The sequence below is a fragment of the Phoca vitulina genome, unplaced genomic scaffold (assembly GCF_004348235.1).
Source record: "Phoca vitulina isolate PV1807 unplaced genomic scaffold, GSC_HSeal_1.0 scaffold13, whole genome shotgun sequence".
In the NCBI taxonomy this organism is placed as follows: Eukaryota; Metazoa; Chordata; class Mammalia; order Carnivora; family Phocidae; genus Phoca; species Phoca vitulina.
Window position 1 is genome coordinate 19,332,058 of NW_022589716.1, and position 15,268 is coordinate 19,347,325.

Genomic DNA, 15,268 nt, shown 5'->3' on the forward strand with positions numbered 1-15,268 from the left:
AGGAGCCATACTTTGAGAACCACTGTATTACTCATGTGATGTTGGGCAAATGACTTGGCTGTGAAGTCACTCCACTTTTCTTTCAAATCTCCTGAGTCTCAGTCTCTTCATCTGTAAAATGGGGATAATAATGTATGTCCTATATCCCCTGCTGTGTGAGGACCAAATAAGATGATGTATGTAATTGAAAATTTTCATACTGGGAAGAATCATACAAATGAAAGGAAATGCAAGGCACAGTAGAAAGAACAGCATTTTTTGTAATTTAAAAGATTTGAGTTCATCGCTCGGCATCAGGGAAATCCAAATCAAAACCTCAATGAGACACCACCTCACAGCAGTCAGAATGGCTAAAATTAACAAGTCAGGAAATGACAGATGTTGGCGGGGATGCGGAGAAAGGGGAACCGTCCTACACTGTTGGTGGGAATGCAAGCTGGTGCAGCCACTCTGGAAAACAGTATGGAGGTTCCTCAAAAAGTTGAAAATAGAGCTACCATATAATCCAGCAATTGCACTACTGGGTATTTACCCCAAAGATACAAAAGTAGGGATCCGAAAGGGTACGTGCACCCCGATGTTTATAGCAGCAATGTCCACAATAGCCAAACTGTGGAAAGAGCCAAGATGTCCATCAACAGATGAATGGATAAAGAAGATGTGGTATATATATACGATGGAATATTATGCAGCCATCAAAAGGAATGAGATCTTGCCATTTGCAACGACGTGGATAGAACTGGAGGGTATTATGCTGAGCAAAATAAGTCAATCAGAGAAAGACATGTATCATATGACCTCACTGATATGAGGAATTCTTAATCTCAGGAAACAAACTGAGGGTTGCTGGAGTGGGGGGTGGGGTGGGAGGGATGGGGTGACTGGGTGATGGACACTGGGGAGGGTATGTGCTCTGGTAAGTGCTGTGAATTGTGCAAGACTGTTGAATCTCAGATCTGTACCTCTGCAACAAATAATGCCATATATGTTAAGAAAAAAAAAAAAAAGATAGCAGTAGGGGAAGAATGAAGGGGGGGAATCGGAGGGGGAGACGAACCATGAGAGACGATGGACTCTGAAAAACAAACTGAGGGTTCGAGAGGGGAGGGGGGTGGGGGGATGGGTTAGCCTGGTGATGGGTATTGAGGAGGGCACGTTCTGCATGGAGCACTGGGTGTTATGCACAAACAATGAATCATGGAACACTGTATCTAAAACTAATGATGTAATGTATGGGGATTAACATAACAATAAAAAAATTAAAAAAAAAAAGATTTGAGTTCAAATCCTGAATCTGATCTTCACTAGCTGTATAATCATTTATAAGTTCCTTAACCTCTCTGCGGCTTTGTTTCCACATCTGCAAATGGCTCAAAAGATTGTTGTGAGGATTCACTGAGTGAATGATGCAAAGTAGGCTTAATGGCCCTCTACATATGCCCATTGTTTTCCCTCAGAGTACTCCCCTGGCGCAAGGCCATGCCACTGGGCAGCCTGGGCCTCAGTTCTCCTGCTGCAGTTAACTGCTCTATAGTGTCCTTCCCAGCCATGCAATTCTATAAGTTCATGAAACATGTCTTGTACCAACCAGCAAATTCAAACTCAGTCTGCCCTGATGAGATGATAATCCTCTATCTCCCTCTTCTCATCCCCCCTCACTGTGTCACCCAACACACAGATGCACAATGATTTTTGTTGGCAGTTTTAGTATATGTGCAATTTAGTGTTCCAAGTAAAAAGTATTTGGGAGCCCTAGGGAATTTCATTCTGTACTTGTGCTTATAAGTTAAAGCCTGTTTGAATCATGTACACATGGGAGTGTGGTTGGAGACTCACTCACATTTATATTTCAGATAATCAGCTGTATAATATTGAGTACAGATAAAGAATTAGGAAATTATGGATTTAAAAGCTTCATGAAAATCAATAAACCACTTTTTTCCCACTTTCTGTGGAAAGACAAGAGGCAGTAGGGAATAAATTGCCACCTCTAATTGGCAATAATCAAATTCAAAGACACCTAAGAAAAAGCATTCAGTACCTCAGGTGGCAGTATTAAAAAAGAAAGGAAGTAAGTTTCTGTGAAATTACACTGATGATTTTTTCACACACCAAGTGCCCTATATTTAACTGAATACTGCCTCTTCCAACTGCAAAATACATGTTGAAACACTGTAATATGACTATCTTGAGCTGAACTGAGCACAGTAAAACAAATTATCTGCAGTTAATTCACAGCAAGCCTTAATGATGTTCTGGAAAATTAATGTAGTCTTTACAAATCCTAATTAAATCTGCAGAAATTGGATCTATTCTCTTGGTCTCCCCAAGTCTAAGGCTATCATAAAATCTTTGTGGGGTTCTGAGTTTTAATAAGTTATGAATGGTTCTCAAACTTCGGAGTGCATAAGAAGCACCTGGGTGGCTCATTAAAATGTACATTTCGTGGTGTACTCCACCCAGAGATTTTTTTTTTTCTGACACCATTGAGGCATATTTTACAGATCATATAATTAACCCATTTCAAGTGTACAATGTAATGATTTTAGTAAATTTACTAAGTTGCATGACTATCATCATAAATTAGTTTTAGAACATTCTTATCTCCCCCAATAATGTCCCTCATGTCCATTTCCACTTCCTGCTCCAGGCAACACTAATATAATTTCTGTTTCTAGAGACTTGCCTTTTCTAGACATTCTATATCAATGGAATCAAACAACATGTGTCTCTTGTGTCTGCCTTCTTTCACTAAGCAGAATATTTTTGACATTCATCTAAATCAAAGCATATATCTGTAGTTTGTTTCTTTCAAGTGCTGAATAGTAACCCCTTGTATGGATGTACCACATTTTGTCTATCCATTTACCAGTGGATACACATTTAGGTTGTTTCTACTTTTGGCTAGTAAGAATAATGCTGCTATAAACATTTGGGGAGCAAGATTTTATGGGGACATTTGCTTTCATTTCTCTTGGGTAGATATCTAAGAGTAGAATTGTACTCTACAAGTGGTAAATTTATGTTTAGCTTTTTGAGAAACCACCAAACTATTTTTTTTTAAATTTTATTATGTTATGTTAGTCACCATACAATACATCATTGGTTTTTGATGTGGTGATCCACGATCCATTGTTTTCGTATAACACCCAGTGCTCCATGCAGTACGTGCCCTCCTTAATACCCATCACCGGGCTAACCAATCCCACCCCCCAAAACCTTGTTTGTTTCTCAGAGTCCATAGTCTCTCATGGTTCATCTCTCCCTCCAATTCCCCCCCCCATTTTTCCCTTCCTTCTCCTAATGTCCTCCATGCTATTCCTTATGTTCCACAAATAAGTGAAACCATGTAATAATTGACTTTCTCTGCTTGACTTATTTCACTTAGCATAATCTCCTCCAGTCCCATCCATGTTGATGTAAAAGTTGGGTATTCATCTTTTCTGATGGCTGAGTAATATTCCATTGTATATATGGACCACATCTTCTTTATCCATTCATCTGTTGAAGGGCATCTCGGCTCTTTCCACAGTTTGGCTATTGTGGACATTGCTGCTATGAACATTGGGGTGCATATGGCCCTTCTTTTCACTACATCTGTGTCTTTGGGGTAAATACCCAGTAGTGTAATTGCTGGGTCATAGGGTAGCTCTATTTTTAAATTTTTGAGGCACCTCCACACTGTTTTCCAAAGTGGCTGTACCAACTTGCATTCCCACCAACAGTGTAAGAGGGTTCCCCTTTCTCCACAACCTCTCCAACATTTGTTGGAGAAACCACCAAACTATTTTCCAAAGTGACTGCACCATATTTCCCCCGTCTCGAGATTTGGGTCAATAGGTCTGGGTGATGCCAGGAATATGCACACTGAACCAGCTTCCCAGGCAATTCCAATGTAGCCAGATTAGATCCACTCCCTAAATTATATGTATGAAAATAAAACGTAAGTAGAAGTTACAGAGAGATTTATTGACATGTAGAGCATTCTGCCACATTCCCGGTCTGAACAGGTTCTTTCTTTGGGTGATGAGATCAACTAAAAAGCCTTCACTGCAACAAGAGGCTCTCTACCGTGTAGCCAACAGGAGAGACAACAGGAAAGAAAATCTACAACTCATCAAGTGATGCTAGATATTTCCCTCATAACTGTGACACAGGATGCCAAAATCTTAAACTTTCTAAATTGCATAAGGTCTTTACAAAATCCTTGATCACTACTTTAAGATGGAAAATAATGCAGGATTAAATTTAGTAGGTGGTTCTTAAGACTGCATTTCCTTAAGGAAAGCATGGACTCCTGGAGATGGGGAAGCACTTGCTGATTAGCTGACCCATGCTGAGTAAGCTGTTATTTTAATAACTGCTCTGGGGGTGCAAGGACGAAAGCAAGTTGATTGTGGTGCCTCTAATCACCCACATCCTGCTGGCTGTGCCAGGAAACTTTCAAGGGTTTAGGGCTTTTTACCTCCAGGGAGAAAGACAGCACAACGTCTGATTTGGAGAGCTGGTTCTCACTCTCCTCACCCATGTCGATGATGGAAGCATTGTGGCTGCGTTTGAGTTTCTGCAGCTTGAACTCGCCGCCTTTGGACACTGGCATGCTCTCCAAGTTGGCCATGAGCAGGTTGACTGATGACTTCAGCTCCTCAATGTACATGTTCTCCATTTCTTTGGATACAAACTTGGGAAATTTGCGTTCCTTATAAAGAAAAAGAAAAGTATGAGCAAAAAAGTAAATAGAGACCTGATTTACATAGAAGGTTTTCATCTTATAGCCCAGAGTTATAATAACATCTACCACTGGTGAAATTTTGCTCAGATATTGTGGTATTGTGCTAGAAAAATGTTCACCCTAGTTGAGTAGATAGCTGCCTGCCTTCTAGTCATTTACAATCTCTAACAGCTAAGAGATATATACATAAACATATAGTAAGAAAGAGTCAAATGTTTTATTATAGTTCAATTTTTTCCCCAGTTTTCTCCAGCAAATTTGATTTGTGGAAAGAAAAATGGGGTGATATTTTTTGAATCTGGTTTCGGTTGAAACAGTTTTTCTTTTTAGCAAAATGCAATCAGTTGTTTTTAAGTTTGGAGACAGAAAGACACCCTATTTCTGGATACGTATAGAGATTTTCTCACATGAATAATTCAAGAGGAGCTCATTTGAGATGTTTCAAACATAGCCTGTAGCTATTTCTAAAAGGAATAGTAGAAAGAATAGTTACTGTTTTCAAGAAAAATTGAAAAAAAATAATGAAGTGATGAAAAACGTGATTAGAATTCTTTAGAAAAGAAGATAAAGCAATTCAGTATCAGAACTGACCTCTATTTTTTTCCTTCCTTGCTTATGAATTCAGTTGTAATAGCAACATGCTTTAGTTATGCTATTTTTTTCTTTATACCTCTAGGTTGTCCAAGTGCCTTAAATATACTTTGGATTAATCACCTTCTCAAAGAATCATTTCCCACTTGAAACATGAACTTGCCCTCCTTAACCCTGGTCCATACTGATCAGGTCGAGGGGCAAGCCACATCAGTTTGACTTTTTTTTTTTTTTTTTTTTGCAAGTGATAGAAAAATCCAACTTGGAACTGGCTTAAACAATGAAGGGAATTTATTGGTTTGAAATGTCCTGGGGTAGACCAGCTTCCAGTGAGGCTGAAATCAGGACTCAGATGATATCACAACTGAATTTTTCTCCCAAATCTTGGTTTGGGTTCCTTTGGGTTGGCCCAATGCTCAGTCTGGCTCCCCTTAATGTCACAGAAAGCTTGCTAAAGATCTGCACCTTATAACATCACATCATGCTATCTAAAGGAAGGGTGAATATCTCCTCTTGTACTGCCTTTTATCCCAAAATTCTCACCCAAAGTCTGACTTATGTACATACCCTGAACCACCTTTTTTTAAGGCTAGGGATATGTTGTGTTGAGTTGCTTAGGAATGAGTTATTTCCGCCATCCCTGTGGCTGAGGGTAGAATTCCACCTGGATCACATGGGACATGAATTGGTTCACCAATTCCGGGTGGCAAAAAAAATGTGTAGTATGTGGGCATCTGACCCAAATCAACCAACTAATTCAATTAAGTGGGCAACAGTCAACCAGATTTACTCTCTTAAGCAAATGAACTGAGAGATATTGAGATTGCAATTAGCAGTGCAGCTGAAATAGCAAGATCATGTAGACTCATAGGTAGGGGCCATATTGGAACATGTGAAAGAATAAGACACTTGACAAAGAGAGAGAAGGAGGTAGAGAGAGGGACAGAGGTAGAGACTAACAGACGGAGGAAGGAAAGGCAGGAAGGCAGGAGTAAGGGAAGAGGAGAAAAGAAGCTATTTAGAGTCACAGAAAGGAGCTCTGACGTTTATTGGTCTTCTAATTCCCATAAAGCCCACCTATTTCTCCTGTTGGCTCCTTTGAGATTCTTTTGTTTTCCTTTCAATAACTCTCCCCACACACTAGTTAGCTAGAAGGGTATTTCTTTCTTGCTACCATAGAAGTTTCACTAAAATTCATATAGTAAATCCTCTGTATAGAGCTTGGAGATGCCTTTATGCTATGCCAGTCTTCTTCCTACCTAGGGGCTGTCATAAGCATTCCCCTTAGCCCCTTGCTGCCCTAGGTAATTCTCAGCCATCTTGTCATCTTCTTTATTTCAGCCTCAAAATTTTATTTCCCTAGGTTGAATCCCCTTATTCTACTTTCTTATAATACCTAACTCAACCTTTTGGTAAAACTTATTATAATTAATGGAAAATGGTGAAATTTATTTACTGTTTATCTTTCTTGCTGGGCCATGATGTCTGTCTTGATACCCTTGGTGAATTCTTATTCTCTGGAATAATCTTCGGCACATAGTAAGTATTTAATACACATGAGTTGAGTGAATGAATGGATGGCTTGTCAAAATGTCCATATTAAGTATCAATGCAGCTAAAACTCAGTCACGAGGTGGAGGTGGAGAGATGATGAAATAGTTCTGGAAGAACAGTGAGATTCTCCTTTTTCATGTAAAGGAGCAAGGGGGTCTGAAATCTACCCAGCAACCTTTGAGTACTGATTCTTTCTGGAACCTCCTAGTATAATCACTTCCTGCTTAATGGTTGGGCTCAGCCCACCACGTGGTGCTTTCTAAACACACTGTGGGTAAAAGTTAAGAGGAGAAGGAGGATGGACACCTCTGAAATAACATGATAGGCTGATGAGCTCAATGAGAGCTAGTAATTGTAAGGCAAGAATCTTATTTCTTCAAAACTTTTGCACAGTGGGCTTCCTTTTGCTTCTTACCATTCTTGGACTCAATCCAGGATGATTGTGAGCCTCAGAGACTAGGGTAAACTTTATGAAAAAGGCCACAGAGATGTGGGGACTTGCCTGCTGGTCCACCATCACTTAGAAAATATTTACCACTGCCAACACTGTGCCTGGTTTAGTGTTAGGCACTGGCGTGGGGGCGAGGATCATGATGAAGGGATGTGGACTGTTCCCCTGAAGGTTAAAACCAGCGGGGAGAAAGATCTATTGGAGAAACATCAAGGTAGATGCTGTAACAGCAGTGTATGAGACATGAACTCTTGCTGAGAGAATCAGGAGTGGCTTTCCAGAGGAGGTGACCTCGGGCTGAGAGTCTGATGGATGAGGAAGAGTTTGCTACCAGGTTGAGTTGGCTGGGACAGGATCATTGTTCTTTTCTCCTTTCCATGGAAAATATACAAGCAACCATGAATCTAAGAAGGTCTGTATTACTGTACATGGCCACAAAATATTTCCTCATCTCCTTTTGAACATGACCCTTGTTGAGAGCAAAGGGAAGAGTGAGGGAAGTTAAAGAGGTCAAAAAGTGGTCCCCAAGGCCATGTTAGAAGATACCAAACAGGTTACATACCAGCAGCCTGAGGTCTGTTACACTGACCTCTTTCCTCCTCATGTTGGGGCTCAAACCTCATAACTCTATGGGATTCTTAGGAAACTGGATAAGTGGTATCTCTCATTTTTTACTGGCAGCTGCTGGCCTTGCAGTTGTCATGGAGATGAAGAGAAAAACCATTGTGTCTGTGAAGTGGATTTTTTCCTGCTAATCAGCATTGAGAGACCTTACCATCAAGTGCAGTCCCTTTTATCACACCCACCTTTAGGACTCACTCAATGCCTCTTAACTCCATAGTCCTGAGGTTTTGCAAGAAGACCCAGTGGTTATAGACAATACCACTTTAGCCCAGAGTTAGAGTCCAACAAACTTTATGCAGCAGAATACTGGAAAAATCCAAAGAATGATCACTGCTCCCAGAACTTAGACAGTTCCTAATGACATCATAAAAAGGGACTCATAAAACTGAAGTCTGCAAGAGAAAACAAGGACATTTTTCTGCCCTGGGTACTAAAGCCTTGAGAAGAAATAGCATTCTGTCAATCTAGGCTGAGGTTCTTGAGGGGAGTTTTCAGCAGCAGACCCATTACAAACACATTTCAAAGCTGAAGTTGTGCCAAAATAAGGGAAATGTAGTCGTCCATCTTGATTGCTACTTTCCCAGGCATAAAAGTAAATTAGCCTTGACAAAAACATTGTTTATTCATATTGCTTTATGAAAGACATAGCATATGGGTAGACAAAGTCTTCCAAAGAAAATCTCTGCTGTCCATTTATTTTGTTTTGGACTGATAACATTCCTCAATGGGGATGGCCTCCCAAGGACAATTCTTAACAGGGTTATTTATGTTCAGCCACACTGAGTGATTTTTTGGATCATCTTGAAAAATAGCATTTGAAAGTGCTAACAGCTCTGTCAGCCATTACTTTTCTTTTATGTCTTTGCATTTTTATCCATAGAGGATGAAGTGGGTACATGTAAAAGCTGACAAAGGTACCCCTACTCAGACAGAGGATCCTTAGACTCCAAAGGCTCAAATGACAAACTGATAGGTGATCAGAAGGAAGATGTGGCAGAAGGACACTTTCTAGACACAAAGCTCACCGACAGTGTTGCACTTATTCAAAACAACCTCTCAAGCAATTCCTGGGCTCCTATCATGTGTCAGATGGCGTGCATGTCACTGGGGATGAAAGAGTCAGCCAAGAGGCAATAGTATGGGGTGATGCCAGCAAATGATCAAGTAAACACCAGGTGACACATGAAGTAACAGGCATGTGCAGAGTACAAAAGGCACCAAGGAATCTTATCCAGTCTACATGGGTAAAATCAACTTGACTTTGAATCCTGGGTCTACCTCCTATTAGTTGTGTGACTTTACACAGGTTTCTTCACCTGTCTGAATATTGGTTTCCATATTTGAAGTGGAGAGTTATTGTGAATGAAAGACAATAACAAATACCAATACTTTTTGATTATAAATCTGTAAAATCAGCATATGTATACTATATATGTGTATATATATATACATATGTATACATATACACATACACATATACATACATGCATGCACACACATCCACATCCATGTATCCATGTATATCGGGCACCATGCTACCAGCACCACTGCTAACAGTAACAAGAGCAATAATAGTGATGGTGACTATCATAAAGACCATGATGCTAGTTGACATTTACAATTGTTAATTGTGTCCTGGGCATTAAGCTAAGCACTTTACACGCTTTCCCTCATTTAATTCTTCAAACAACTGAGGGTAGTGCTGTTATTTAATCCCATGTTCTGGAGGAAAATGATACATAAAAGTTAAATCAATAATTAGTAGAATTGAATTTGAAACCTAGAGCCCCCGTTTTTAGCTATCATATGATAGGGCAGAACTATCTGGCCCCAAATGGCAAAGAACCAAGGTAAACCCTATGGGGCCCCTCAGCATGGCCCACCCTCTGCATCACTTCATCTCAGTGTTCAGCAGAGGACCAGGGAAAGCCGAGCCCTCCACAGCAATGAGCGTTCCACTATTACCAGTCAACATGGATTGTGTAATGGTGGGTGTGGGGTGAAGTGCAGGGAGTGATGGGGGAAAGGTAGACATGTTAAATGAGAGAAAGAAAGTCTTGGTAAATAATCGGTAAAACTCAGCATCACACACATTAGAAGGTATTTTGGGCACAGGGATGATAGCTTCCAGGATTGGCTTCTTTACTCAAACCCATCTTTAAGAGGTTTGGTGTTACTGAATGAACTTCAGAGGATCTCCTCAGCATTTAGATTTTTTTAAAAAAAGATTTTATTCATTTATTTAAGAGAGAGAGAGAGCAAGGGAGAGAGCACAAGCGGAGGGGAGGGGCAGAGGGAGAAGCAGACTTCCCACTGAGCAGGGAGCCTGATGTGGGGCTCGATCCCAGGACCCTGGGATCATGACCTGAAGCCGAAGGCAGATGCTTACTTAACCAGCTGAGCCACCCAGGGGCCCCAGCATTTACGTTTTTGTTTGAATTCAGATTTTCCTGGGTTGTTAACTACCTGCAAAGGTCACAGTCAGGGAGATGCTCCCTACACACATTCTTCCAGGTAAAAAAATCTAACTTAAGTTTTGTGTGCCTGGACAGTGCTACTTCCTGACTCAGGGTGAATGTCAGGTAGAAAAAATTAATTTCTAAGTGTGGGGGGGTAGTATCATTCTCTGGCTGGAGAAGATTCCATTTTTATCTGATTTTCAGCAATGCATGGAAAAGAACCTTTTCATCAAGGAAATATTTAGACATTATTTCTTTCCTGGGGGCATAGTCTCATCAATGTTTGCAACAGGACCATGATATGAGATGATAATTTTGCTCTGCAGAGAATAGGGGTTTAAATGGCAACTCTACATTTAACTGATAGTGCGAAAAACCAATGGTGTTTCACTTCCAGACCTCTGCCGTGAATATTACAAAAGCTATATTATTTGTCTTATATAATTAGCTCACGAATTTTGGAATTTTACCTCAAAATGTGGCCAAAAGGATTGGCAAATATCACAGTACCACTAATGCCACAATCTGTCTGTTTAAGCTCCAATGTCAACTTCTGATCACACAATTTAAATAACTTAGACTTAATTCCTAGGTGAAATCTGGGGACATTTTAATATCAATATGAGAGGATTTGGGAAAATGTCTGAACAGGGATAAGAAGTGTTTTCTACCGCATTTAAAAAGGCATTCAGATCTCTTCATGGAACATTTTTTTTTATGGGGGTATGGGCAGAGGGAGAGAAAGAGAGAGAACCTTAAGCAGGCTCCATACCCAGTGTGGAGCTCAATGCAGGGCTTGATCTCACAACCCTGAGATCATGAACTGAGCCAAAATCAAGAGTCAGATGCTTAACTGACTGAGCCACCGAGGGGCTCCTATTCACAGAACTTTTAAGACAGCATGTCTGATGTTCACAGTGGAGGCTCATGCAGCCATCTCTGTCTGATGATTTGTGGCATGTGGATGTGACTGAATTGACAGATTACAGCACAGGGTTTCAATGGAGGAAGGCTGCCCTGCACTTGCCTCCCTTCTCTCCTAGGAAGAAAGGACAAACCTATGCCTTTTATAAGCGTGTGAGGATGACAATGCTGCCAGCAGAAACACCAGGCTCCTTACAACCTCTTTTTCAGATGCCAAGGAAGTCAAAGCAGAAAGGATGCAGAATTCCAGGAGCCAGTTCTGCCTGATGCTATTGCTTCATTTGGCCTTCTGGATAAACTAAAGGAAATGTACAGTAAATTTTAGTGGAAGAGAGAAAGTGGCTTCCTGGAGGGGCAACTTGATCAATGACAGAGAGATTCCTGTCCTGGTGTAACTTCCTGCCTATCATCTGACTACTCAGAAAAAGAGCATGACACTTGGAATCAGAGCAGTCAGTGTTCTACTTACTGGCTAAGTGAACTTAAACTCTTTGATGTGCCTAAACTGGGGAGATTTATTGTAATTCCCTGGATTGTTTATCACAGGTCCAAATGAGAGTTTACATGAAATTGTACAGCCAATGCCCAAAACATTTAATAAAGGCCGGATGAGCAGAGAGAGAGAGGCTAGGAAGAGGTAAGGTGCAGTCCTGGTTGAAAGACATCTTGAATCTATGACTAGGGGTGATGGGAAAAGTGAGGAACTGTATTTGTGAAGGCATTTTTTAATTGAAGTATAGTTGACATACAATATTATATTAGTTTCATGTATACAACATAGTGATTCAACATTTATTAACATTACAAAGTGATCACCATATAAATCTAGCTACCATCTGTCACCAAAAAAGGTTATTACAATATTATTAAGTATATTCTCTAGGCTGTAAATACACCCGTGTGTCTTATTTATTTTATGACTTTTATACCTTTAAATTCCCTTCCCCTATTTTGCCCAGACCCTCTTCTCCTCCAACAACCACCAGATTGTTCTCTGTATCCATGAGTCTATTTCTGTTTTATTTTATTTGTCGTCTTTTAGATTCCACACATATGTGACATCATATGGTATTTGTCTTTCTCCTTCTGACATATTTCACTTATTAAATACCCTCTAGGTCCATCCAATGTTGCCACAAGTGGAAAGATCTATTTCCTTTTTTAGGGTTGAGTAATGTTCCATTGTATATATACAGCGTATCTTCTTTATCCATTCATCTACTAATGGACACTTGGGTTGCTTCCCTATTTTGGCAATTGTAAATAATGCTGCAGTAAACATAGAGGTGCATATATTTTTTTCAGATTAGCATTTTTGTTTTCTTCAAATATCCAGAAGTGGAATTATGGAATTGCATGATAGTTCTATTTTTATTTGTTTTGAGGAAACTTCATACTGCTTTCCATAGTGGCTGTATCATTTTGCACTCCTACCTATAGGACACAGGGTTCCCTTTTCCACACATCTTCAACACTGGCTATTTCTTGTCTTTTTGGTGATAGCCATTCTGACAGATGTGAGGTGATATCTCATTGTAGTTTTGATTTTCATTTCCCTGATGCTTAATGATGTTGAAAAATCTTTCATATACCTGTTGGCCATCTGTGTGTCTTCTTTGGAGAAATATGTATTCAGGTCCTCTGCCCATTTTTTTGGAATGTTGGATTGTTGGATTGTTTTTTTGAAATTGAGCTGTGTGAGTTTTTAAAATATATTTTGGATACTAATCCCTTATCGGTTATATCATTTACAAATATCTTCTCCCATTCAGTAAGTTGTCTTTTTGTTTACTGATGGTTTCCTTCACTATGCAAAAGTTTTTTAGTTTGATATAGTCCCATTTATTTTCGCCTTTGTTGCCCTTGCTTGAGGAGACAGACCCAAAAAAATATTGCTTAGACTTATGTCCAAGAATTTTCTGCTTATGTTTTCTTCTAGGAGTTTTCTGGTCTTACATTTAAGACTTCAATCCATTTGAATTTATTGTTGTATATGGTATAAGAAAGTGGCCCAGTTTCATTCTTTCGTATGTAGCTGTCCAGTTTTCCCTTATTGAAGAGACTGTCTTTTCCCCATTGTATGTTCTTGCCTCTTTTGTTGAAGATTAATTGACCATATAAGTGTGGGGTTATTCCTGGATTCTCAGTACTGTTCCATTGATTCATTGTGTGTGTTTTTGTGCCATACTGTTTTGATTACTATAACTTTGTAGTATAGTTTGAAATCAGGGAGTGTGATACCTCCATCTGCGCTCTTCTTTCTCAAGATTTCTTTAGCTATTTGAGGTCTTTGTAGTTCCACACAAATTTTGGGATTATTTGTTCTAGTTTTGTGAAAAATACTATTGGTATTCTGATAGGTATTGCATTGAATGTGAGGACTGCTTTGGGTAGTATGGAAATTTTAACAATATTAATTTTTCCACTCCTTGAGCAAAGTATACCTTTCTATTTATTTGTGTCTTCCATCAATGTCTTAGTTTTCAGGGTAACAGGTTTAAATTTATTCCTAGGTATTCTATTCCTTTTGATGCAATTATAAGTGGGATTGTTTCCTTAATTTCTCTTTTGGATAGTTTGTTGTTTGTTTATACAAATTCCACAAATTTATGTATATTAACTTTGTATCCTGCAACTTTACTGAATTCATTTATTAGTTCTAATAGTCTTTTGGTGGAGTTTTAAGGGTTTCCTATACACAGTATTATGTCATCTGTGAATAGTGACAGCTTTACTTCTTCTTTCCCAATCTGGATGTCTTTTATTTCTTTTTCTTGTCCAATTTCTGTGGCTAAGACTTTTTTTTAATATTTTATTTATTTGCCAGAGAGAGAGAGAGAGAGACACCACACAAACAAGGGGAGTGGCAGGCAGAGGGAGAGGGAGAAGCAGGTTCCCGCTGAGCAGAGAGCCTGTTGTGGGGCTCGATCCCAGGACCCCCAAGATCATGACCTGAGCCGAAGGCAGACGCTTAACTGACTGAGCCACCCAGGTGTCCCAAGACTTCTAATACTATGTTGAATAAAAGTGGTGAGAGTGGCCATCCTTGTCTTATTCTTGATTTGAGAGGAAAAATTTCAGCTTTTCACCATTGATGTTAGCTGTAGGTCTGTTATAGATGGCCCTTATCATATTGAGGTACATTCCCTCTGTACCCACTTTTTGAGAGTTTTAATCACAATTGAATATTGAATTTCAGTGAATGCTTTTTCTGCATCTATTGAAATGGTCATATAATTTTTCCCTTCTTTTTGTTAATGTGATAGATCACCTTGATTGATTTGCAGATATTGAATCATCCTTGCACCCCTGGAATAAATCCTATTTGATCATGCTATATGATCCTTTTCCTGTACTGTTAAATTCAGGTTACTCATATTTTGTTGAGGATTTTTGTATCTATGTTCATCAGGGATATTGGCCTGTAATTTTCTGTTTTTGTGGTGTGGTCTGGTTTTGATATCAGGGTAATGTTAGTATCTCACAGAATGAATTTGGAAGCATTTTTTCCTCTTTTGTTTTTTGGAATAGTTTGAGAAGGATAGGTATTAACTCTTTTTTAAGTGTTTGGTAGAATTCATCTGTCAAGCCATCTGGTCCTAGAGTTTTGCTTGTTGGAGTTACTTGATTACTAATTCAGTTTCATTAATAACAATCAGTATATTCAGATTTTCTATTTCTTCTTGATTCAGTCTTAGAAGATTATATGTTTATAGGAATTTATCCATTTTTTCTAGGTTGTCCCATTTGTTGGAATATAATTATTTGTAGTAGTCTCTTATTATCCTTAGTATTTCTGTGATATCAGTTGGAACTTCTCTTTCATTTCTGATTCTATTTATTTGAACTCTCTTTTCATAATGAATCTGGCTAAAGGTTTATCAATTTTGTTTATCTCTTCAAAGAACTAGCTCTTAGTTTCATTGATCTTTT

General features: G+C 39.2%; 1 protein-coding gene across 15 annotated transcripts in view; it reads right to left on the minus strand.

The window, feature by feature from the left end:
• The window catches only part of CADPS (calcium dependent secretion activator), a 464,832-nt gene that overhangs the window by 235,202 nt on the left and 214,362 nt on the right, over window positions 1–15,268 (minus strand). For all 15 annotated transcript variants that reach the window (XM_032411665.1, XM_032411674.1, XM_032411675.1 and 12 more), the window contains exon 5: window positions 4,466–4,699. In XM_032411665.1, the coding sequence (XP_032267556.1) occupies window positions 4,466–4,699 (234 nt within the window). The remainder of the gene's footprint in view (window positions 1–4,465; window positions 4,700–15,268) is intronic.